At 38.2% G+C, this 23714-nt stretch overlaps 1 protein-coding gene and 1 long non-coding RNA gene across 4 annotated transcripts; one reads left to right on the forward strand and one right to left on the reverse strand.

Moving 5' to 3' along the window:
• Positions 1 to 3272: 3272 nt before the first annotated feature.
• On the forward strand, positions 3273 to 4302 carry LOC309495776. Its single transcript, XR_014204821.1, has 2 exons — positions 3273 to 4037; positions 4076 to 4302. It is a non-coding gene; the product is annotated as an uncharacterized lncRNA (long non-coding RNA).
• A 9183-nt stretch (positions 4303 to 13485) lies between these two features.
• sox1b (SRY-box transcription factor 1b) lies at positions 13486 to 16109 on the reverse strand. Of its 3 annotated transcripts, none has more exons than XM_082164726.1 (2): positions 14046 to 16109; positions 13486 to 13994 (listed from the first exon to the last, which is right to left on the reverse strand). In XM_082164726.1, exon 1 carries the CDS (start codon positions 15351 to 15353, stop codon positions 14331 to 14333), a length of 1023 nt encoding a protein of 340 aa, XP_082020852.1. In that variant the 5' UTR covers positions 15354 to 16109; the 3' UTR covers positions 13486 to 13994; positions 14046 to 14330. The 3 variants fall into 3 exon arrangements, with proteins under 3 accessions (XP_082020852.1, XP_082020850.1, XP_082020851.1); XM_082164724.1 differs by having other exon boundaries at positions 14042 to 16109; XM_082164725.1 differs by having other exon boundaries at positions 13486 to 13987; positions 14026 to 16109.
• Between the last annotated feature and the right edge of the window lie 7605 nt (positions 16110 to 23714).

A 23714-nucleotide genomic window follows, 5' to 3' on the forward strand; every position in this document is an offset into this window, starting at 1 on the left:
ACGGTTTGTCGTAGACTCAAGTGTCTTATATCACTGTAATCCTTGGCTCAAGACGGAAAAAACGTATATCTCCGATTTCATTTCCGGTATGCAAATTTTTCCGCCATTTTGAATTTTGTCAAAAACCTACTTTTGCGAACTAGTCTGTGGTTTTTTGTCCGATCGGAACCAAACCAGTGCAGAAATGTTCTCTGGAGTCTGAAGATCAATAATTATCGAAAAAAAGTTGAAATTTCGATTCAAGGTCGCTATGGAGTGCCAAAATGTTCGAAGGAGGCGGAGTCAGTTTTACTAAAATTGTTATAACTCGTGAACGAAATGAGATATCTTCACCAAACTTGGTACATATATGTAGGAGGTCAATTTGAGATCACAGTAAAAAAATTGCGTCGATTGGCCTCATGGTGGCGCTATAAAACAATAAAAACTTATAGACACCTGACCGTTTTTCCGAATGACTTGAAATTTGGTATGCAGTGTCTTGGCCCAAGGGGCCATGTATGTCTAAAAGGATATTGGCGTATCTCGAAAAACATGGCCGCCATTGGCCAATGAAATTTGAGCACCGTTAACGAAGTCCGATCGGAGCGAAACTCGGTGGGCATGTTCGGCTCAAGCCCCTAGAGGTCTGGAAGAATTTTGGAAGAAATCGGCCACTAGTTGGCGCTAACGAGTTTTATGGCTCTGTAATCACGTGGTGTTACACTTATCATCACAAAATGCATATCATTTGATAGATCTGCTCATGCTGAACAACTTTGCCTCAAGAACCATTGCTGTCAATCAAACCGTTCATTAAATATTCATGAATATGTTAAAAACCTACTTTTGCGAACTAGTCCCTGGTTTTTCGCCCGATCGGAACCAGACCAGTCTAGGACAATTCTCTGGACTCTCTAGATCAATAATTATCGAAAAAAAGTTGAACTTTTGCATTTGGGTGGCTGTAATAGGGTAATTTATAAAAGGGGCTTGGCAAAATACATTAAAATGCCTATAAATCATAAATAAAAACTCAGAACTTCACGAAAATTGGTGGGCATATGTGTCATAACATGGTGAAGAAGCATGCAGAGTTTCATGGAGATTGGACAATAGGTGGCGCTATAACTGGCAAAAAGGTTTGAAAACCATGTATTTCCTATGGTAAATTGCCTGTATTAGCTGTAAATGGATTTTTCCATCTATTATTTCAGTGGTTAAAAGCTTGCTAAATAAAACGTAATGTCTTAAATGCTTATGTGCTTAAAGGCCTTAAATGCTTGAACCCCGATAAATGCTGCTTGCAGCTTTAATTATTATTATTTTTCTTCTGCCGTAAAACGCATCGTGCAGCCCAAACCGTAAGAGCTGGAACTTTGAAACTTTGCCATATGGTAGTACAAAAATCGAGGAGAGGTTATCAAATTATGACCTCGAATGGCCCATAGGTGGCGCTATAGCGACCAAAAGCGCGAAACTGCTCATAACTCCTAGACCGTATGTTGTAGACTCAAGTGTCTTATATCATTGGAAAGCTGGATGCCTGACGAACAAAACGTATATCTCCGATTTCATTTCCGCCATGATAGATTTTCCGCCATTTTGAATTTTGTCAAAAACCTACTTTTGCGAACTAGTCCCTGGTTTTTTGCCCGATCGGAACCAAACCAGTGCAGAAATGTTCTCTGGAGTCTGAATATCAATAATTATCGAAAAAAAGTTGAAATTTCCATTCACGGTCGCTAAGGGGCGCCCAAATGTATGTTGTGGGAGGAGCCTATTTTACTAAAACGGCTATAACTCCAGAAGTAAATGAGGTATCTTCACCAAACTCGGTACAAATGTGTAAGAGGTCAATTTGAGGTCACAGTAAAAAAACCGCGGCGAATGGCCACATGGTGGCGCTATAACATGAAAAAAACATAAAACGGCCCATAACCACCTGACCGTTAGTCCGATTGACTTGAAAATTGGTATGCAGTGTCTTGGTCCAAGGTGCCATGTATGTCTATGAGGACATTGGTGTATCTCAAAAAACATGGCCGCCATCGGCCAATGAAGTTTGAGCACCTATAAGACAAGGTTAACGGACGTCGATCGGAACGAAACTCGATGGGCATGTTCGACTCATGGCCCTAGAGGTCTGTAAGAATTTTGAAAGAAATCGGCCACTAGTTGGCGCTAACGAGTTTTTTTGGCTCTGTAATCACGTGGTGTTACACATATCGTCATAAAATGCATATCATTTGATAGATCTGCTCATGCTCAACAACTTTGCCTCAAGAACCACTAATGTCAATCAAACCATTAATTAATTATTCATGAATATGTTAAAAACCTACTTTTGCGAACTAGTCCCTGGTTTTTCGCCCGATCGGAACCAGACCAGTCTAGGACAATTCTCTGGACTCTCTAGATCAATAATTATCGAAAAAAAGTTTAACTTTTGCATTTTTCGCATGGGTAAATTGGGTCATAAAGAAAATGGGCGTGGCAAAATGCACTAAAAAGCCTATAAATCCTAAACGAAAACTCAGAACTTCACAAAAATTGATGAGCATATGTGACATAACATCATTAACAAGCATGCAACATTTTATGGAGATCGGACCATAGGTGGCGCTATAACTGTTAAAAGGCTTTAAAAACATATATTTCCTATGGTAAATTGCCTGTATTGGCTGTAAATAGTGTTTTCCATCTATGAACATATAATGTTCATATAATAATGTTCAAAACCAGTGCAGTGCAATTCTCTGGACTCTCTAGATAAATAATTATCAGAAAAAGTATAACTTCTTCATTTGGATGGCTATAATAGGGTCACTTCAATATGTAGCCTTAAAATGAATACCATGACATATTAAGCCAATAAGTGGTATTTTACTGCCCCCTGCTGTCATTTCATCATACTACTCCGTAATATTGTTATATAATTCATATTTAGACTTTATAAAATCATTATTTTAACATTTAACATGAAAACGAAAGTAAAACGGCATCTAGGCCACGCCCCCCCAGTACAATTTCACTCATAACTTGAAAACGGAAAGTCGTTGCGCGCTCAAATTTTGATGGTAAGGTCCTCTCCACGCTCTTGATCGAAACGTGTCCTCGCGGGCCTCGGGAGCGCGCCCCCCCGCGCATCGCAAGCCCGCGGACCCCCGACTTTGAACGGCCGCAACTCCCGACCCAAACCACCCCGAACCTTGTGTGAGAGCTCGTTGGAAAGGGCCCGTCCTTGACTAGCTTCGATTCAAATGTGGTGTAATTTGCCCTGGGCATTCTCGAGATATAAGTGAAAAACCAAATTCCCATTCATTCATTCAAACACTTCAACTGTAAGATGGAGGCTGTAATTCCACTGTTGTCAACTAGAGGGAGCAGCAGTATTAGACATGGTATTAGACATAGTATTAATCTTTTTATCAGCTTTCAGCTTTGGCCAACAAACAAATGGTTAAAGCTATTTTTTTTATTATTATTATTGGACTGATAATATAGATCACAATGAAATATATGAAATGGTTAGACCATTAAAATATTTTTTCACAATAACACATCCTAAAGACATTGAAAACATATTTGTATCTGTGTGTGTGTGTGTGTGTGTGTGTGTGTGTGTGTGTGTGTGTGTGTGTGTGTGTGTGTGTGTGTGTGTGTGTGTGTGTGTGTGTGTGTGTGTGTGTAAGCATGCATTATTGAGTTAACATGGAACATACTTATATTACAATAACTATTATAACACAATCATATTTTGTCAGTGTTTATCACTTCATTTGCACTGACACTTCACATAATTGCTAGTAATGTGGTAAATCACGCTAGAAACATGGTAAATCATAGTAAATAATTGATGGTCTCATTCAACAGGGCTCCTCAAGCACTATCTATGCTCTGAGTTTCAGAATTTTTCGCCTTCTGGTTCCCGAGATATAAGTGAAAAACCAAATTCCCATTCATTAATTCATTCAATCACTTCAACTGTAAGATGGAAGCTGTAATACCACTGTCCACTAGAGGGAGCAGCAGTATTACGCATGACCTTTTCATTCGTTTTCAGTATTGGGAAACAAACAAATGCTTTAAAAAGCAATCATTTTTTCTTTTCTTTTTTATATTATTAGATCACAAAGGAATTCTAATAGACCAATACATATATTTTCTCAATAACATATTCCAAAACATTAAAAACATATTTGTATTTGTGTATGTTTATTTCTCTGTGTGTGTGTGTGTGTGTGTGTGTGTGTGTGTGTGTGTGTGTGTGTGTGTGTGTGTGTGTGTGTGTGTGTGTGTGTGTGTGTGTGTGTGTGTGTGTGTGTGTGTGTGTGTGTGTGTGCGTGTGTGCGTGTGTGTGTGTGTGTGTGTGTGTCAATAAGCATGCATTATTGAGTTAACATGGAAAAACTGGTTTGCTTTAGTCCAGAAAACTGGTGAAAATCATGAAGTTTAAAGTGAAAGTGAGCCAATAAGTGGTCTTCTTCTGCCCTCTGCTGGCCATTCTACTTATTAATGAAGTCTTTTCACATGTGCTCACATTCATATTTAGACTCTAAAAATCACTTATATAACAATAACTATTATAACACAATCAGATTTTGTCAGTGTTTATCACTTCATTTGCACTGACACTTCACATAATTGCTAGAAACATGGTAAATCATAGTAAATAATACTATAATGTGGTGTATCAAGGTAAACCATGCTAGAATCCTGGCAAATCATTCTAGAACGTGGTAAATCATGGTAAACTATGCTAGAACAGGGTAAATCATGGTAAACCATGATAAACTATGGTAAATCATGTTAGAATGTGGTATATCATGGTAAATCATGCTAGAACAGGGTAAATCATGGTAAACTATGATAAATCATAATAAACTATGGTAAACCATGCTAGAATCACAGTAAACAATGGTAAATCATACTAGAATGTAGTATATCATGCTAAATCATGCTAGAATATGGTAAATCAAGGTAAACTAAGATAAAATCATGGTAAACTATGTCAATCATGCTAGAATCATAGTAAATAATACTAGAATGTGGTAAATTATTGTGGGAGGAGCCTATTTTACTAAAATGGCTATAACTCAAGAAGTAAATGAGATATCTTCACCAAACTCAGTACACATGTGTATGGGTTCAATTTGAGGTCACAGTAAACAATTTTATGGAGATCAATCCATAGATGGCACTATAACTCCTATAAAAAGCTTTAAAACCATATATTTCCAATGGTACATTGCCTGTATTGGCTGTAAATGGTCTTTTCCATCTATTATGTCAGTGGTTACATGCTTGCTAAATAAAACTTAATAACTTTTGATGCTTTTCTGCTTAAAGGCCTTAAATGCTTGAACCCCGATAAATGCTGCTTGCAGCTTTAATTTACATTGTAAATGTATTTTGTGCATATGATATTTATTTTGATATATATTAGGATTGTTGACATTGCCATTCTTTTTTATGACAATCGAATGTTTCAGTTTGTAATTCATCAAACTTATTTTTAATTAGCAGTACTACCAACTATGTATACATATTTCACATTCACACTGTTGTCATCATGAAAACAAAAGAGTAGATGCCTCTTTAAAGGTTGGACATGTCAAAGGTGGACCTTAGGGATAACTGCTATTTACCCAGCTCATGCACACTCTTCTAACACTCTTCCCTTTTAGTTTCTCCCTTTGCCTTTGTTGTCTGCTTTTCTACTCTTTTTTAAGTCATGTGAAAATCATCAAGCTTCCCTCTTCTGCTCTAGTTCTGCTTACAACAACATACTTCACCTATTAGAGGAAGAATACCCTCTAAGAATTTAAACCCTAATCATTACATTTGTTTAAAAGTATTTTAGAATGTTTTGAAGTGATAATGTTGTTTTATTTGACTAAACTGTTAGGAAATATAGCAGCATTTAGATCTACTGTAAGTAGCACATATGTCCTGATTTTAAGTCAAATTTTCCCCTTAAATTATCCTTATAAGACCATGAATTTGTAGATTGAACCAGTTAACTAATTCACTAAATATTGCTCATTTGACACACAGCTATATTTTTTTAATTCAAAAATAATTAAGAGAACACTTACAGTCAGAATGAAAGAAAAGTTGTGATAGATTTTTTTCCCCTATTGTGACATATATCTGAGTGAAACAGCTTCTCGACTAAGAAAAAAGGTAGGGCGGGACTTGATTTTGTCCATTGGGAGTTGATTGGATGGTTTGCTATTGCTGTGATGTCATGTGAGTGACAGCTAGGTTGCCCCGCCCTCGCGCCGGTAAACACGTCATCAGAGAAGAGATGTCACTGCAAGAGGGAGGGGAAGTTATTGTGATTAAAGATTACAAATGCACATGAATTTAAAAGAAATTGCATGGATAAATTATTTAGCCTATAATAAATACAGAATTTTTCCATTAAAAACAAGACTTGTCCATTTTTATTTCATGGGGGCTGTAATGCACAATGGTAAAAGTCCTATTTAGTTAGCAGCTCAGAACTTTAACCATTAGGCCACATCATGCCAGTTTAGATTCATTTCACTTAGCTCAGTATGATGTACGTTGTGTATCTTGTTAAGGAGAATCTCAATAACATGCATGTGGTTAAGTAAATCCAAGCTGAGGATTTACATGCTGCTGAACATTGAGAGATCCAAGAAACATGCACACAACTACACCTACACAAATATTCACGGGCATCCTGCCCATTGGCCACAGTTGGGTATGTGCCACCCTAAACTCCATCCCAACCAAGAAAGCACCAAATGGCGCTACACGAGAGGAAGACTTTGACTTCATCTCATGATTAAGTGGTTATTATGTGCTAATGAACTGCCCCACGGGGCAACAAAATGTTCCGTCTGTTTTTTTGTACCCTCACCCACTGGCACTTCATGGGAAGCATCAGTGAATTGCACAGTAGGCATCATAAATTGGGCTAATTTACAGCCTTTTATTTTTTGGCAGCTCTGACCAACCAAAGCCAAAAGCCAGAGGAGAGGTGAGGCTTTACCCACCAGCCAGCTGCAAATTGCAGTCAATTGCAAATGGTGTAAGGGTGATTGAGAGAGAGAGAGAGAGAGAGAGAGAGAGAGAGAGAGAGAGAGAGAGAGAGAGAGAGAGAGAGAGAGAGAGAGAGAGAGAGAGAGAGAGAGAGAGAGAGAGAGAGAGAGAGAGAGAGAGAGAGAGAGAGAGAGAGAGAGAGAGAGAGAGAGAGAGAGAGAGAGAGAGAGAGAGAGTATATAACTGCATATAATGTAAGGTAAAACATAATTACTTGATCTTGTGCCACACATTTAGACGTGTGTTGCCTTTTTAGACTATCCTCCTACAGCCATGAAAAATGCTATGCTCACAGCTATAGATTGCTGCAGTGATGACATATTTTTGTGTCCAAGCGGGAAGTTCACATCACCCTGGTCCACTCGACAAAAAAAAACGTTTTTTCCCAATTGCTTTTGGATTGAAAATAACCTCTGTGACTCAACAGAGGTTTATAATTATTACATGTTTATTCATCATGATCATGATGAAGCCTAAATACAATTGGCAGAAATAAAAAGATAAACTATAAACAAGCTACACATCTATAAACAAACTACATACGGTTACATGACTTCAACATCACCACCATTACGTTTCCAACAACTTTTTCAGTCATAATTTCCAAGCATTTTTCCTGACAGTTTGAGTTACTATAGTTTGCAAAAGCATGGTTATATAAACACTATGAGTCTGTAAAAGTGGACTAGTGAGTAGATGATTTTATATGTTCGGCTTGATGATGTTTAATGTCCCTGAGAACCTCTGTATAGTCCCATATTTAGCAACCACCTTTTTCAAGACAAGTACAAACAAACAAACAAAAAACACAAGGGGGTATTACATGTATTTTATGTAGTAGAATAAAATGTGAAAATATGTTGAGCTTGTGTTCAGCACAGAACTTTTTTTCAGGCATTTAACCAAAAACACCCATTGACTTCAGGACGATAGAACGTTTCTGGGTTTTGGCCAACAAAAATAAGTAATTCCTGTAGAACTCTGTACTGATAGGTGGAAATGAGTTGAGACGAGCCAGGGCTACTTTTAAATAGGGTGGCTTAAGGGTGACTGGGACATAAGGTCAAATAGGACAGTAAAACTATACAGAGTTTATTTTCTCACCTAATGAGTGAAATAAAAAAACTTTTTTGCTGAGTCGCAGCTGTGAGACCACATAATCAAAATTGGATGCCTTTACTGGTGTGACATCATGTAGGCTAGGAGGGCGGGGCAAGCATCAAACAGGAAGTTGACCCTGAAATACACTTTTCAATGACTTTTGGAGTTCAAGCCTTCTTTTACCTCAATTCCATGTGTTGTAGCCTACTGTGAATTTTGGATGAATTAATAGCCGAAACGTTGAAAAATAAAAGTGAGAAATAAACATGGACTTTTAATAAAGATAAACATGAAATAAAGTATATCAAAGTATGAACTAACTTGTGTAGGCTAATGAATATGCTTTCACTGCTAGCCTAAATCAATGATAAGATGTGCTGTCCTAATTAACCAATGGTCGTGTCCCAATCACCCAAATGTTACCAAAGAAAAAGAGGCTTTGGCTCAGTTTACATAAAAGTGTATGTCACGCATCCTTATAATATGAACTTGTTTCCTGTTCAAGTGGATGGGTAACATTTTCAGTATTACAGAAATGTACCGTGTTGGGCTGATGTTTTTCATTTATGGCAAGAAATCTTACACAAGGCGGAAATTCAAAAACTGTCCCAATCTGCCTTAATTCTGCTACTGAAAACTTATTAATAGCAGGCCAATGCTGTAGATAGGCTACCACCTGTAAAGTAAAACATATACCTGGTGTAAGGAACTGCTCGTTTGATGTTTGAAACCTTTGCAAGCCACACCTTCAGCATGTTGTATTTCAGCACCTGGACAGCTCCGTGCGCACTCTTACTGACGATTGGTCGGTGTGACACTCTAAAGTTTCCTTTTATCTCGTTTCATTCTTCACATTTTCATATTTAGTCTATGTAGGCTATAACAGTGATGTTAAATCTTTCCACTTGTTAAGGACAACTGTTATAGATGTCTGTTTAGCTGAGACATTTAAGGTTTCTGCTCGCGAATGCAAAATAGTGTCCTGGGCAACTGCAGCTGCGCACGGAAAGCTGTGGAATCCACAGAACAATTGAGAGCAGTGTTCGCCATCTTCTCGCCTTCTCCGGGCTATTTGCATAGTCCGTTCTGGTTGACTGGCAGCCACAGACCGTCCGGGAGACCTCTTTTGTCCGTTAATCAGCAAGTGACAGCGGGGTGACAACTCTCAGGTGACGGATCTCCCTTCGAGGAACGTGAGGAAGAAGAGACATCGAAAGATTCCAGTCTCGCGCTCCTCTTGATTTGAATGGTTATATAATTCTTTTCTGAAAACGTTTCGAAATCAATCTGTTATTTAAACCCACACGCACTTCATTCTGGACATAAGTCGCATTCTTAAGGACAGCAGCACAAGACTGCTGTCAGCCCTTCGAAAAGTGGGTTAGATGCCAAAATTATTAGCCAAAACAACAGACATGATGAGGCTGCTTAGACCTTGGATTACAGTCTAAACAAAAGGTGTCGTATTTGGACTGAGTTTAAGGATGTCTGAGGTAATAAAAATAAATATTTTAAAATCTAGAAAATCAAAACTAACTTAAATATTTTTAATCCACGTGTGTATTCAAATGATTTCCAAATCTAGGTTGAACAAAACATTCCTAAATGAACGAAACATCCACATAATATTAACATAAAGCTCCTCGAAGGACTGTTAAATGATCTTTCGCCAGTAAGTCTCTCAATCATAGAAATATCATTTATTTTTCAGAAATGGTATATATTTTGCAAAGATGGTTTCCATTTTCCAGTCTTTTTAAAGATAGTGTACTGATTCGCTTCAGACAGGCAATATCTCACAGTCTGATTGGGTTTTGGATGTTCACAACTTTCAGCTACATCCGCGCATGTTCCAACCGGGAACTTACTCTCGTGCACCTGCATCGCCTCTCATTGCCTTCAGGAATTCGCTGATGCTTGTAATCAGCTTTGTAAGGCCAATGAGTGCACGGATGTGCGACACTTCCCAACTGCACAGTGAGTCGCGCAGACCCGCTGAATGACAGTCAGCGTGGGGCGCCGTTCCAAAGCCGCGCGCTGCCAAATTCCAACAGAGTCTCTCACAATCACTTCGCCGCAGGCCCTCGCACAGGCGGACAGTAACAGGGGAGAGTAAGAGTTGTGTGTGTGTATGCGGGAAAAAGAGACTAAGAGAAAGAGATAACTCGCTAACTACCGTGTGCTTCCCGAAGCGCTGAACAGAACTTTAGTCGCATGTACTTAATCTCTACGGCACGTTTCCTACGAGCGTCTTTGCCTAAGTAGCACGTAAAAACGTTCGTAAATTAACCAGAGCCTCTGACCACTCGTAAACTCATTACATGCTTAAAGGGATCCTTCTCCTTGCCTTCAGTTTGTCATAAACAAAGGGACACTTAATAAATTATGCACATTTTAAGTCATTGCAAACTACAAAGCCAATTTTCACTATACACTCTAAAAATGCTGGGTTGGGTCAAATATGGACAAACCCAAACGTTGGTTTAAATGAACCTATAGGTTTAAATTGTTTAAACCAATGGATTGTTTTGTCCATATTGGACTGGTTTGAAACAACCCAGCATTTTTGATGCGCAGGAGTACTGTAAAAAAATATATTGTTGGTTTAACATAAAAAAGTAAGTTACCTGGTTGCTCTCAAATTTGGAGTTCATTGAAATAAAAAATTGAGTTAAAACAATGAAGCAGACTGTCAACAGAAACTCAAAATATGATGTTATCTGAACCTCATTTATAAGTTGATTTGACAAAAGAAAAATACGTTTTTTACAGGCTATTTTAAAAGTGTTGGTAAAAAATCATTTGTATACCTGTTTTTATATAACAAAAGAAGGCATTAATTAGTGTAGAACGACTTTATATTATATAATAGGTCTATATGAAATTAAGCCTATAAATAACAAATGTGTGTGTTAAATGCATCACCTTTCTTCCCAATGGCAGGTTTAAATCTGCTCATGTCAGTCTCATATAGTATGTTTTTGAGGATAGTAACAAGTGCAGTGCTTATAGATCTCAAGCCGGATGATTTGAACATTATTGAAATGCATGTGGAAGACAAACGTTTGGACGTACGGCGTAAGGAAAGATGATCTTAAAAAGCCGGATTTGCAAGGTTATCGTGATTCACGTTCAATAAAGAGTAGACAAACACAAAGGTTAGAGGAAAAACTATAGGCTACATTTTTTATTTAAACAAAAGAGAAAGAAAGTTGCCCCCTAATATTTTGTGGAACATTTAGGTTTTAGCCTATTCGGTAAACATTTAACCAAGTCTAAAGCGACTGTAGCACACAACGTCTCGTGCCTCTTGGAGGTTTGTGGATTAGGAAAAAAGACTGCGAGATTGTTAAACATGTCAACGTGTAATTTCACGATAAGGCCCGCGCAAGGAATTTATTGGCCCAGTTGCTGTTTCTATTCCCCGCTAATCTGGCGCCGCACATTCGTCCTCTGCAATCTGTCTCCGTAATCTTCCGTAGCAGAACGGCAACCGGCTTTTTTTTCTGAAGAGGCAAGAAAACATGCAGGGGTATGATAAACCCGATGCTAATTAGGAACATTTATGACAGCGAGTGCAAAGGATCGCCGGTCTTACAAATGACAAAATATACAAGCCAATTTTTTACCATTTCACTTTAGAACATGGCGGTGTAAAGGTGATAAAGGTCTGTCTAGCTATTATAGATGTGTTGGGGGTATTTGCGGTTGTATTCTTTACTTCTGCCAGGAAACGGGGAAGGTGAATAGGGTGAGATTTGCCAGTCTGCTGGACTGGTGCCCAAGCTGGGCTCACTCTTTTTGTTTCTGGATGCAAATCCGCGTTGCCAAGAAGAACAACAATGTTGTGTATTGCCCTACCCTTGTGCATGCGAGGACAGAGTTTATTTTAAAATATATTTTCTTTAAATAAGGAAAATGTCTATAAAATGATATAGTATTTTTAGCGTCCTGTCCACTAAAAATAATAATAATTTAAAAAAAAGCAAAAGTTTTTCATGTCGTTCTTTAAAAATAAAAGAGCTACGTTATTTGTTCCCAAACTAATTTGCTTGAGTCCTATCCATTTTTGTTACAAAGATTAAATTGAAACTTCTTCGTCGACATTCTCACGGTCGTCTGTGGAGTTAAAAAAAAAGAAAGAAAAGAACTGAAGTTGAAAGAGCTCCCTGAATCCTGCTACTTGTTGCGGGAAAGCTCCCGCGTCACGTCACTCTTCCGGTGGGTGTCATTGTAATAAGAATGTGACTTGTCGCTGACCCGGGGGTTCAGCTTTTAGGGCTGTCTAATCCTCCTCTTTCCCTGACACAAAACACTCTCTGCCACGCACTCTGCATTCATCTTAATCCCACTGACACCCCACGGAGGATACGAGCAACATTTGCTTGACGGCCCACCACTGATTCAATTATAAGAAAATTAGGTTGTCAATTTTAGTAAAAGAAAATAAGCCACAAGGCGAATAAAAAAATAATTTGAATTCTTCTTAAAATGCATATCAAAAGTGAAAATAAACAGTAACATTTTTAATTCCATTAGGAGATTTAGAACGCAATTATTCCATATCCGGTAAATATAGTCATGAGTGGCTCGCGGGAACCCGGGCGGATTTAATTGAAGTGGAGCGGATTTAAAGCATATGTCTGCACAATCCGGGGCTCACAGGGAAAAAACAGGGGTTGGTCCTTTGAACAATGAATAATGTGGTTCGCTCTCTATTTGCTGTTCTTCGTTTTTCATTGGACACTCTTTATTTTGAGAGGTCTTGAACTTTGACCTCCATCATATGCATCAAGACACAGCGACAACGCCACGGAAGGCTTATTGAAAGAAACAAAATACAGAAGGTTTCCTTACTGTAAAATAGCTTTGTCGCAATTAAAGCAGCTGATCACGCTCAACAAAAATAGTGGCATCAAATAAATAGTAATTATCAAGCGATCTGAAGAGGTTTCATTTATTAGACAGACACAACACGATCTAAGTGGAGCGTTTATAAGTGTATAAAACTCGTTTAAAACGTTTACATTCAATAAAGTGATATTCATTGAGTAATAGGCTATAGCCAGTGACTTTAAAAAAAAAAAAACTTACCTGAGAAAATGTAATAGCTATGGAAAATTATTTGGAAATTAAAACGTGATTTCTAATAATAATAAACACAATTGCACGTGGTCCTACATATGCGTATAGTGTCCCATTCAATTTTCAGTCGTTTTTTGTTTGTTTTGTTTTTACCTCAGTTGAAGATACAAAAATATGTTTCAATTTTACATTTTATATCTGATAGCCTGAATGCTACACCTATATAATTAAAATAGCCTAATACTGTGCTGAAAATATTTCCAATTGAATAATTCGTTCTTACACATTGTTTTGTCCCAATATATAAAAAAAAGATTCAGAATAGATCAAGCAGAGAGTGACTAAATTTAGTGGTTTATACACACATATAAACGTTATCACATTTAGAATATTCTATTTCCAGCTGCTTAATCGCGAGGTTCGTGGGATAAAAAGCAAAACAACACAGCAAACTAACTTTCCAGAATCAGAGCAAAAGCAAATTTATTCTTCTCACATCAACGCAAAACGTTTCCTCTTTTTCCTGGCAAATCCGAATTATATTTACAGATGTGTATCAATCTTCTCTGTAATATATTCACAATGTACAAGGGAAAAATACAACAAACAAATAAGGAATAGAGCAAATACAGTAACTCACGTGTTGACAACTCAAAATGTGATAGAGAAAAATCTTAGAAAACTTTAAAAACATTGTATTTTGACTATTCACTGTTGCAACCACTCTTTTTTAAAACATAGTAGCCTACCATCTCTCTCATACACACAAACACACAAACACACACACACACACACACACACACACACACACACACACACACACACACACACACACACACACACACACTCACTCACAAAAGAATAATGAATCCCTCGCAAATGTGTAAAGCTCACGCATATGGTGTCATTCCGGACAAATTATTCAGACAACATCCCGAGGACACCCTTCAGTTTAAGTATTAGCCTATATTTAAATAAAATCACCTTCAAATTTACAAGAACAGACATTCTGTACAAAAAAGGTAGTTATGCTCTAAAAGAGGTACATATTTGGTTATTCGAGTCTGGATGCGTAGTTGCGAATCGTTTCATATGTGTGTCAGTGGAACGGTCCCGTTTACGCTCGTCGTGGAGCTTTGATAGTGCTGCGGTACAGCGTGAAGTCTGCTCTGAACGGACGGGTCCCCTCCCTCCGGCGTCGGTAAATACATGCTTATCATCTCGCGCAAGTCTCCGGGACAAGGGGCTCGAGCGTGAGCGGTAACGGGAGGGCTTACGCTCGGCTCCGATTTGACCAGCGAGCCCAGCGCGCCGATGGCCCCAGATGAAGCCACGCTGGAGTTCTGATGTTGCGCGTAGGATATTCCCCCATAGCCTGACGGCGAGGCGCTCATGTAGCTCTGAGAGTTTGAGATGGGGCTGTACTGGAGAGCCGTCATTTCGTAGCGGTGCATAGGCTGGGGATTGTGTGGATGGTGGTGGTGCCCGTGGTGGTGATGCGCTCCGCTGCCTGGGTGCTGACTGTAGGCGAGCTGAGCCTCCTGCATCATTGCGGCAGCAGCCGCGGCAGCCGCCACCTGGCCTGAGTACGCGCCGTTGGTCCAGCCGTTCATGTGCGCGTAGCTCGCCGCGGTGCTGCCACCGTGACCCACCGGACTGTCTAACCTCTGCCCGACCCCCGCTGCACCCATCCCCATCCCCATCCCCATGCCGCCTCCGCCCCCTGATCCAGCGAGCAGGCCACCCGCCAAAGAGTACTTGTCCTTCTTGAGCAGCGTCTTGGTCTTCCTCCGGGGTCGGTACTTGTAATCCGGATGCTCCTTCATGTGCATGGCGCGCAGTCTTTTCGCCTCGTCAATGAAGGGTCGCTTTTCCGCCTCAGACATGACTTTCCACTCCGCTCCGAGGCGCTTGCTGATCTCCGAGTTGTGCATCTTTGGATTCTCCTGAGCCATTTTTCTGCGCTGACCCCGAGACCACACCATGAACGCGTTCATAGGTCTCTTGACGCGGTCTTGGTTAACTTTGCTGTTGGGTCCCGTGTGGCCCGTGTTTGTGTTAGTCTGGGCTCCTGGAGAATGCAAGTCCGTCTCCATCATCATGCTATACATTCACCCGGCTTTAACTTACTCAGCTCACACACAGAAACATTCACACGTCCCCGTCCGCTGGCAGGCGCACACGCGTAGAACCTCCTAATAACAAAAGAGGCCACTCGAACAGGAGATGGGTACAATCCAAACACAGGATGATGGATGGGAACTTTGCGGCTGCTCGTCTCCCTTTTGTTTTATTCTAACTTCCTCTCGGGGTGATTTTCACATCCAGTGCACTGCAGAATTGTCTTTGAGCTACTTTCAGCGGCAAGCTAGAAAAGTTAGTGTGGAAGAGCGGCCATATGATGCGCTTTGACAGGGAATAAATGAGTGAGAGAGAGCCAATGGCGTTTGAGGACGGGGCTGATTTGCATATGGCTCGCGGTCAGGTGACGAGCAAGGGAGAGATCGCGCGCGCCACGGGCGCAGCTGAAGGGTTTTTCTGCGGCACGCGGAAGGTAAACAGTTGGCTACAAACCACTGTTGACACGTTATTTGGGGTAAATTTTTCACTGGAATAAATCAGTATTTTTTGTTTGTTTTGGCTCTAATGTTTACTGAACACATCACCTTATTGAAACGCCGGAGACTGAACTTCAAACATGTGAGCAATGGTTTTTATTTTAATGTAGCTGATATGGTTTTCTATCAGAACAATTCCTGTTATGTGAACCGCAATAATTATATTGAAACACTATTTCAACGATTTTCACCACAACAATACAAATGTCCCAAATAAGAATTAAATAAACTTCTCCGCAAACAGACTGTTTGTGTTCAAGTTTTTTATATAGAAATGTTCCCCTCACACACACGTTTCCTGTATCTTTTCCATTATTTATCACAGTTTTTATCACAATCCTTTTAAAGTCCCTTATTTGAATAAATTGATGCCACAGGTGTTTTCATGTTGTGACGGTTGCTAAGAAACAGGTGACTCACGCCCAGTGCATGTGCCATGTGAGGCCTTTTGTCATCAAGTGCAGAGTGGGGAACAGCTCAAAAATGGTTAGTGTGCAAAAAAAAAAAAAAGTAATTGCTGTAAACCTGCCATGTTATTTCCCCCCCCCAACGCTGCAGTAAGCCTATCTCAATTTCCTAGCACTTTTTTTTTTTTTTTATTGGTATCAGAAATGTTGACTTAAACAATAGGCTAGGCTACAATATCACAAGTAGATACATTCTTCCAAATGAATTAAAAAATAATATCTCCGCAATTCGCCTGTTCAAAAACACGTAAAATAATCCCCGGTTCGATTTGACATCATCAGTGGAAAACAAGATCAAACACATTTACAAAGGCCATTTCACTCACAGGTTCCCTGGGCTTGTTTAGTCGGAATTCTAATAATTTTGATCCACAAAATGTTTAAAATGAAAAGCAAAATTTGTCACCTCGTGCTCTACATTAATTTAGAGTGTGATCGCCGTCTACTGGACGTGCACATACGAGGACCAGCAGCGCACTGTCCTACTGAAGAAACTCTGCTTTATATAAACTATAGGCGACATGTATTACTCGAATCACAGCAACAAGTTATTTTTCCCCACATATATTTTCACTGTTTAATAATACATTTGTACGTGCGAGTTTCACGGCACAATCTGTTAAATAGTTATGGAAGAAAACCTTGAAATATTTTGAGTTTCTCCAAATACCCTTTTTAAACGTGAAAATGTGAGGTGCGTGATATTGAAGGGCCAGGGAGGCGTTGAGGGAGTCGCTCAGATTTCACACAAGACTTGCTCTCAATATCTCCATTAATTGTGAACCGATGCTTAAAATAAATATCGCATCGGTTAATGTGTTAATCATCACACCCATCAGTGGAAGTGGAAAAGGTGTTGCCATCAGTCAATTATGCCTTATTTGTTGGATTACACAACTGGTTTAACAATGGTGTCAAGATACAGATATTTAAATAAATAAATGAAAGAAACAATTGTAAGTGTTCATCGAATCAATCTCCAGTCCAGATAAAATGACTAAAAATTTATACATACATTGAGCTTTAGAAAAGACCCCCCCCCCCTTTAAAAAAACAAAACAACAACAACAACAACAAAAAACATTGAAGTGTGTGCTATTTTATATACCAAAAATAAATAGGCCTACATACATGTGTCTGCTAAATTATTAAATGTAGTAAAAAAAGATCAAATGTTCTAATATGACCATTTGAAAATGAAAAAATGTACAATAGAATATTATTATTAATATTATTTGTTTAACTTTGATTTAATGAGAATGAGAATGAGAACCACGGATATAGGAAGAACACAATAAAGTGCAAGGAAACAGAAACCCAAGAAAGACTATAATGGAAATCGCATGCACATAAGCTTGGTGAACTGCAAGTGCCTCTACCCTGAACTGAGCTTCATAGCACTAAAATCCTTGTGTGTTGGTCTGTGTTCCAAAAGCTCAGTAAGTGGCGTCGCTCCGTTATGTCCCGACTGCAAAGTGAATTAGAGAGTCTCTTGAACTTGTGAGAGCGAGCAGGGTTTAAAAATGGTCAACATCTGTCAGGTGCGCCTGTTCTCGCTCTCCACCGCGTTTTAAACATAATTGAACGGGAAGGGAGGGGAAACTCGAGCAAGGGCTGCATGTGTGGGGGGAGAAGGGGCTGTCTCACACACATATTTTCAGCTTCATTTTCAATTTCCAGACTTATTTCCGTATGATTTACACGTTGACACTGACACTCTGAGAGGACTATAAAGGCATGGGGGATGATAGGGTTGTGCTCAGGAGAAGAAGGGAGTTTGCACACCTATGACCCTCGTCGAATCAACAATCATACAAAGTGTGCGACATCCATTTTACACAATATCTCAATATAATCTCTATATTATACAGGTTGTCCAGGATCTCCTAAATGCATGGGGTTCTATCCTACTACAAAGCTACTGGAGTCCATTATAAAGCATATGAGAATTGTATATTAGTCTCTTGTATCTCTCAAAATATGTCAAATAGAAGGGGTTTAAACCATATTTATCAAATTCTTTCACAAAGTCACCTAATAAGGGCTAATTACATGTTTTCAGCAATAGTGCAAAAACTCAGATGCACCTAATCAATGTCTTGACAGATGAGTTTTATACTTTTATATGCTGTCAGATGCTCCTCTAGGCTGGAATGCTTTCAATTATACAAGTAAAAGAAGGGGAAGGTGTAAGAAAGAATAGAAATAAGGCCTTATCACAAAACTCTGGTCTGAGATGTTTTGGGTATCAAGAACACAACGGTGACAGTTTTCATTTAAATAAATGGTTTTTAAATGCCAGGTTTAAGGATCAGGGTCAGGATGTTGCACAAGCTTAGGTTCATTTTTTAAAATCATGAATGTGTATGAAATATGATATGCCTTTTGAGGATTATTTGTACATCTCTTAATCATCATTGTATTGAATTGCATTTTATGTTTTGCCAACACAATACAAACTACCGACTTTAATCATAAAACGTATCATTTAAATATCACCTTACTAAGTCATATTATTGGGAGTGCAACTGATATTTATATGCATTTCATACTATACTGCTAAAAGATCTTTGGGCCTCTGAAGAAAATTGATACAACAAAAACATGTGAAAACTTTTTTGTCTTTGATATTTTAAAAAGATTTTGTCTAAATGTTCGATAACTACTATTACTGACTATTATTTCATATTTCAGGCTTTAAAGGGTTAATTCACTAAATTCTTTCTGACTCAGACCTTTATGACTTACTTTATTCTGTTGGAAATTTTTTTTAAAAGATGATATTTTGAAGAATGTTTTAACCATTTTTGTTGATACAATGGAAATCAGTGGGGTCCAAAACACTGGACCCATGCATTAACTTTCACTGTATATAGAGAGAAAAAAAGAGAACCTATTTTTCAAAATATCATCTTCGGTGTTCAGCAGAATAAAGAAATGCATGCAGGATTGGACTGACATGAGGGAGAGTAAATGATGTCCCTTTAAGAGTTTAATTAATTAGTTGCCATAAGCGACGCATGAGCGAAATATGTTTCAGAACATGACTCTCAAGGGGGTCCAACAGGATAAACAAATCAAGGGAAATGATGGAAACATGTTCACACACCGTGTTGCTAACTGACTGGCCTTGAGACCAAATTAGCAGCTCATCAGAAGATCAAAGGTTGTGCAGATGAACACACACACACGGGCTATGATCACTGTATGGTTTTCCGCCTGCATGCGCACATCTCCCTGCTGTTAGCACAGGAATCTCTAAGCCCACAGTTGTCTCCCACCACAGCCGGCTTCACAGGATCAGCTGAAGCTTCTAGAAACAACATGTTAGCGCGCCACGGGGGCTAATGGTATCAAAGGCATTCCTTTTACAGCAGATGCTTGCTTAAGCTACCCGTCACACTTTCTGACAGAGCTACTGTATGGGCGGAAGGTAAAAATCCCAATGCCATAACTACAGTAAATAGTAATAGATACACACTATGGTATATCTGCATGAAGGCTTTAAGCATCTTTGAAAACCACAAAGGAAAAACATAAGATGATGTTCAGTGGCCTCTGTGAAGAAAGAATGGGTTAATATTCAGTAGCAGCACGTCTTTGAATCCTTGTAATATAGACGGATATGTTGAGTAAAATCAATGTTTTAGGGTTTTTAGACTGACCAGGGATTCATATTGAGTTTGCTGCTGAATGATAAATGGAGCATTAAATGATAAATAGTTGACTTTTTGCTAACATGGAGATTGAGCAGCAAACTTATCCTTTAATATTATATTAGGAATATTGATATGTATTAATGAATAGATACAGTATATTAATATGACCAATGAGAATCTAAATTCTGTCATCATTTACTCACCCTAATGTTCCCAACCCATATGATGGACAAATGGATACTTTTTGACAAAAAAAGGGACAAAAACACCATAAAAGCATCAGACAAGAAGCTGTATTGCAGTCTTCTGAAGCCATTTATATATGTTAAGATATATACAAGTAAAAAATCAGAAAATCTTGCCTAACAGTCAAGTTCACCTTTTACTTAGGCCTATACTGTACGGAAACGAGCAGCTTTGAACTTTCTGCTAAATAACTCCTTTTGTGCTCTACAAAAGATAGAATATCACAAGGGTTTGAAAGATATACGTTTTTTATTTATACGTTTATTTATATAGGGACAGTACAAAAAAAAACATGATTCCAGTCAAAAACTGGAAAATATGTATTGCACATCGAGAGTATAGCATAAGCTAATTTGCGCCATAAGCTAATTTGCGCCTCGGGTCCCTAGAAAGGCTTTTCTAAAAAATAAAAAAACGACTAATCATTGAATAAACCTAACACAGCATGTCACACACATATAAATACATACCTAAATGGCCTGAACCTATTGTAAGGATGCTTCCAACCCTGGCATGAATAACTAATTAAAACAAACATTTATTACATTTAAATATGCGTGCAGTTTAAGTGTGGAAAAAAAGTATTTATTTCTGGGTGAAATAAAGTTAGCCAACTTTGTAAATACACATCTAAAAATGATAATTGACTGCTAATTTGAACCCAGTTAAAATATAAAATGTGTAAGAAGAACAAAATGCTTATAGGTAAATTAATACAAGAACACTACACAGATATCGGCAACTTCTCCTACTAGCTATCCAACTATCCAACTTACAATAACCTTAAAAAAATCAAAATGTTTGCTCAATATTGTGTTTGTAATTTGTACCACAAGAAGTGGAATAGTTCTTAATCAACTGTCTGAAATAGAAAGCTTTAGGTTTACATTTAGTTAATAATGTAAAAATCATAAAAATGATAGCTCTTGTTTTTTATGGAATATTGCAGTATTTACTATCAATAATGAATCCGTGCCCTGAAAGTCTTAATTCAAAATGTTCTCTTCTCTGATGACGTGTTTACTGGCGTGAGGGTGGGACTACCTGTCACTCACATGACATCACAAATCACAACTATCTAATCGATTTCCCATTGGACAAAATCAAGTCCCGCCCAACATGTTTTCTTGTTCTTCATACAACAGAATAGATTAGGAAAGACTATTGCAACGTCCGTTTCATGCTGACTTTAAAGTTCTCTAGGATAATCTAAAAATAATACCAAAAAAAAGAGTGAAATACTGATACTTACTATTCTGACACAAAATATCCACAATAATCCAGCACAGCAAGCCATTTAACAATTCACCAAGAAATCCCTTCAAATCTTTAAATCCATTTGGAAAGATTTCCATTCTTCTTCATTCACCACTTCTATTGATCCCCAATAAGCATAATGAGCAGTCAGCAGATCTCACTCAGGTTACTGTGTTAATGTCTGTGCTTACTGTATTCAACAATGTTAGCTTGCACATAATTATGCTCAGGCATCTTGAGGTTCATTAGAGGGTTATGATGGTGTCATTCTGATGGGGGTTTGACAAAGCACAAGTGTCTTCATACAGGAGTTTCCTGGCTCACGTAGTGAAATAAAGAATGGAAATGTTTTTTTTTTTTTTTTTTTTGCTCTACACAGTGGTTGCTATGCACCGGTAAAGAGAAAGAAAGGTATCTCTAGTTAACCATTTTGCAGCTGGGCCTTGTTAGCTGATGTACTTTTGTATGTTTTTGCCACTGGATGGGTCTCCAAAGGTGGATTACAAGTGAAATAAGGACTTGAAAGTGAGTAAGAAAAGGTCTAGGCTGGATTTAAATTATGTCGCATGTCACCAGAAACGAAAACAGCTACTCTCTAAGAAAAGTCTGTACTATGAAGGAATAATAATAAATAAATAAAAATGAAAACCTTTAACATCCATGGAAAGTTTCCATTGCACAAAAGGTTCTTTACAGTGAAAAAGGATCTTCAGATTATTAAAAATGTACTTCACATTAAGAAAAAAAAAGTTCTTTGAGGAACCCAAAAGGGTTCTTCTATGGCATCGCTGCGAAAATCACCTTCATTTTTAAGACTGTATTGATATTTCACAAGCATTTTGATTTTTAGGGTTAAATGTCCATAAACAAATGTTGACCTGACTGAACATTACTGGTTCAAAAGAGTCCTTTTGGAATATACTCACATTTGAATTGAAATGTATCTGTGAGAAGTAGCAGTGTTTCTTAGTAGCAAACATCAAAGACGCCTCAGATCAATACCCCACTTCTCGCAGCCATAGCGTGTTATTACCCATAATCCCTCTGTAATACACGTACAAGGGTCACCCATCCTTGTCCAAATAGCTACAATCTCATTACGCCTCAAATAAAACTTTCCTATTTATCTACAGATTTCAAATGAAACTAATAAGGCTCTAATATACCCCTCACACCCCCTCCTTCTCTCTCTGCCATTCCAAAACCCTAATTATATTTCTCCCTATCTGAAAGCAATCAGTGATTGTGTGTGCCACGGTACGAAACGTGCTGACAATACCAGCCAATGGCGCAAGTGCCAGTGCAGCTGGACTAATTAAATTAAATGTGATGCTGCCCTGCCACTGCGCTGCTCGGTGAGAGAGAAATGAGCCGGAGCAATAATGAGTACTGTAGCCGAGCAGGAGGAGGGAGATATTATACTGGAGACTGGACACTTGCAGTGATTTCCACAGCTGATACTTACAGTACTTAAGTGCTGAAGCATAGATAGGTGTTTCACAAATAAAGCACATCATTGCACCATATTCTCAGTAGGGATAATGTCTCCGGACAGTTATTTGTAATTCCCATTTATCACATTAGATTCTCATTAATATTCAAATGAATGCTATACATATTGCTATATATACAAGAGATATTGTTTCTTTACAATAAAAAAATAAAATCTACCATTCAAAAGTTTGAGGTAAGATTTTTGAAATTAAATAATTTTTTTATTTTTAGCAAGGATCCATTAAATGGATCAAAAGTGACAGTAACGAGTCACAACATTTCTAATGTTACAAAAGATTTCTATTTCAAATAAATGCTTGTTTAACTTTCTATTCATCAAAGAATCCTGAAAAAAAAATGTATCACAGTTTCAATATTAAGCAGCACAACTGTTTTCAACACTGATAATAATAAGTAATGTTTCTCGAGCATCAAATCGTCATATTAGAATGATTTCTGAAGGATCATTTGACACTGTAGACTGCAGTAATGATGCTGAAAATTCAGCTTTGCATCAAATTAGACTTTAAAATATATTCAAATAGAAAATAATTATTTTAAATTGCAATAATATTTCACAATATTGCTGTTTTTACTGTATTTCTGATCAAATAAATGCAGCCTTGATTATGAGAGAATTCTTCAAAAAAACATTACAAAAATCTCACTGACCCCAAACTTTTGAACAATAGTCTCTCTATTTATTATTATTATTATTATGGAATCTAGCA

This window comes from Leuciscus leuciscus, assembly GCF_965113295.1.
Source record: "Leuciscus leuciscus genome assembly, chromosome: 3".
Classification (NCBI taxonomy): Eukaryota; Metazoa; Chordata; class Actinopteri; order Cypriniformes; family Leuciscidae; genus Leuciscus; species Leuciscus leuciscus.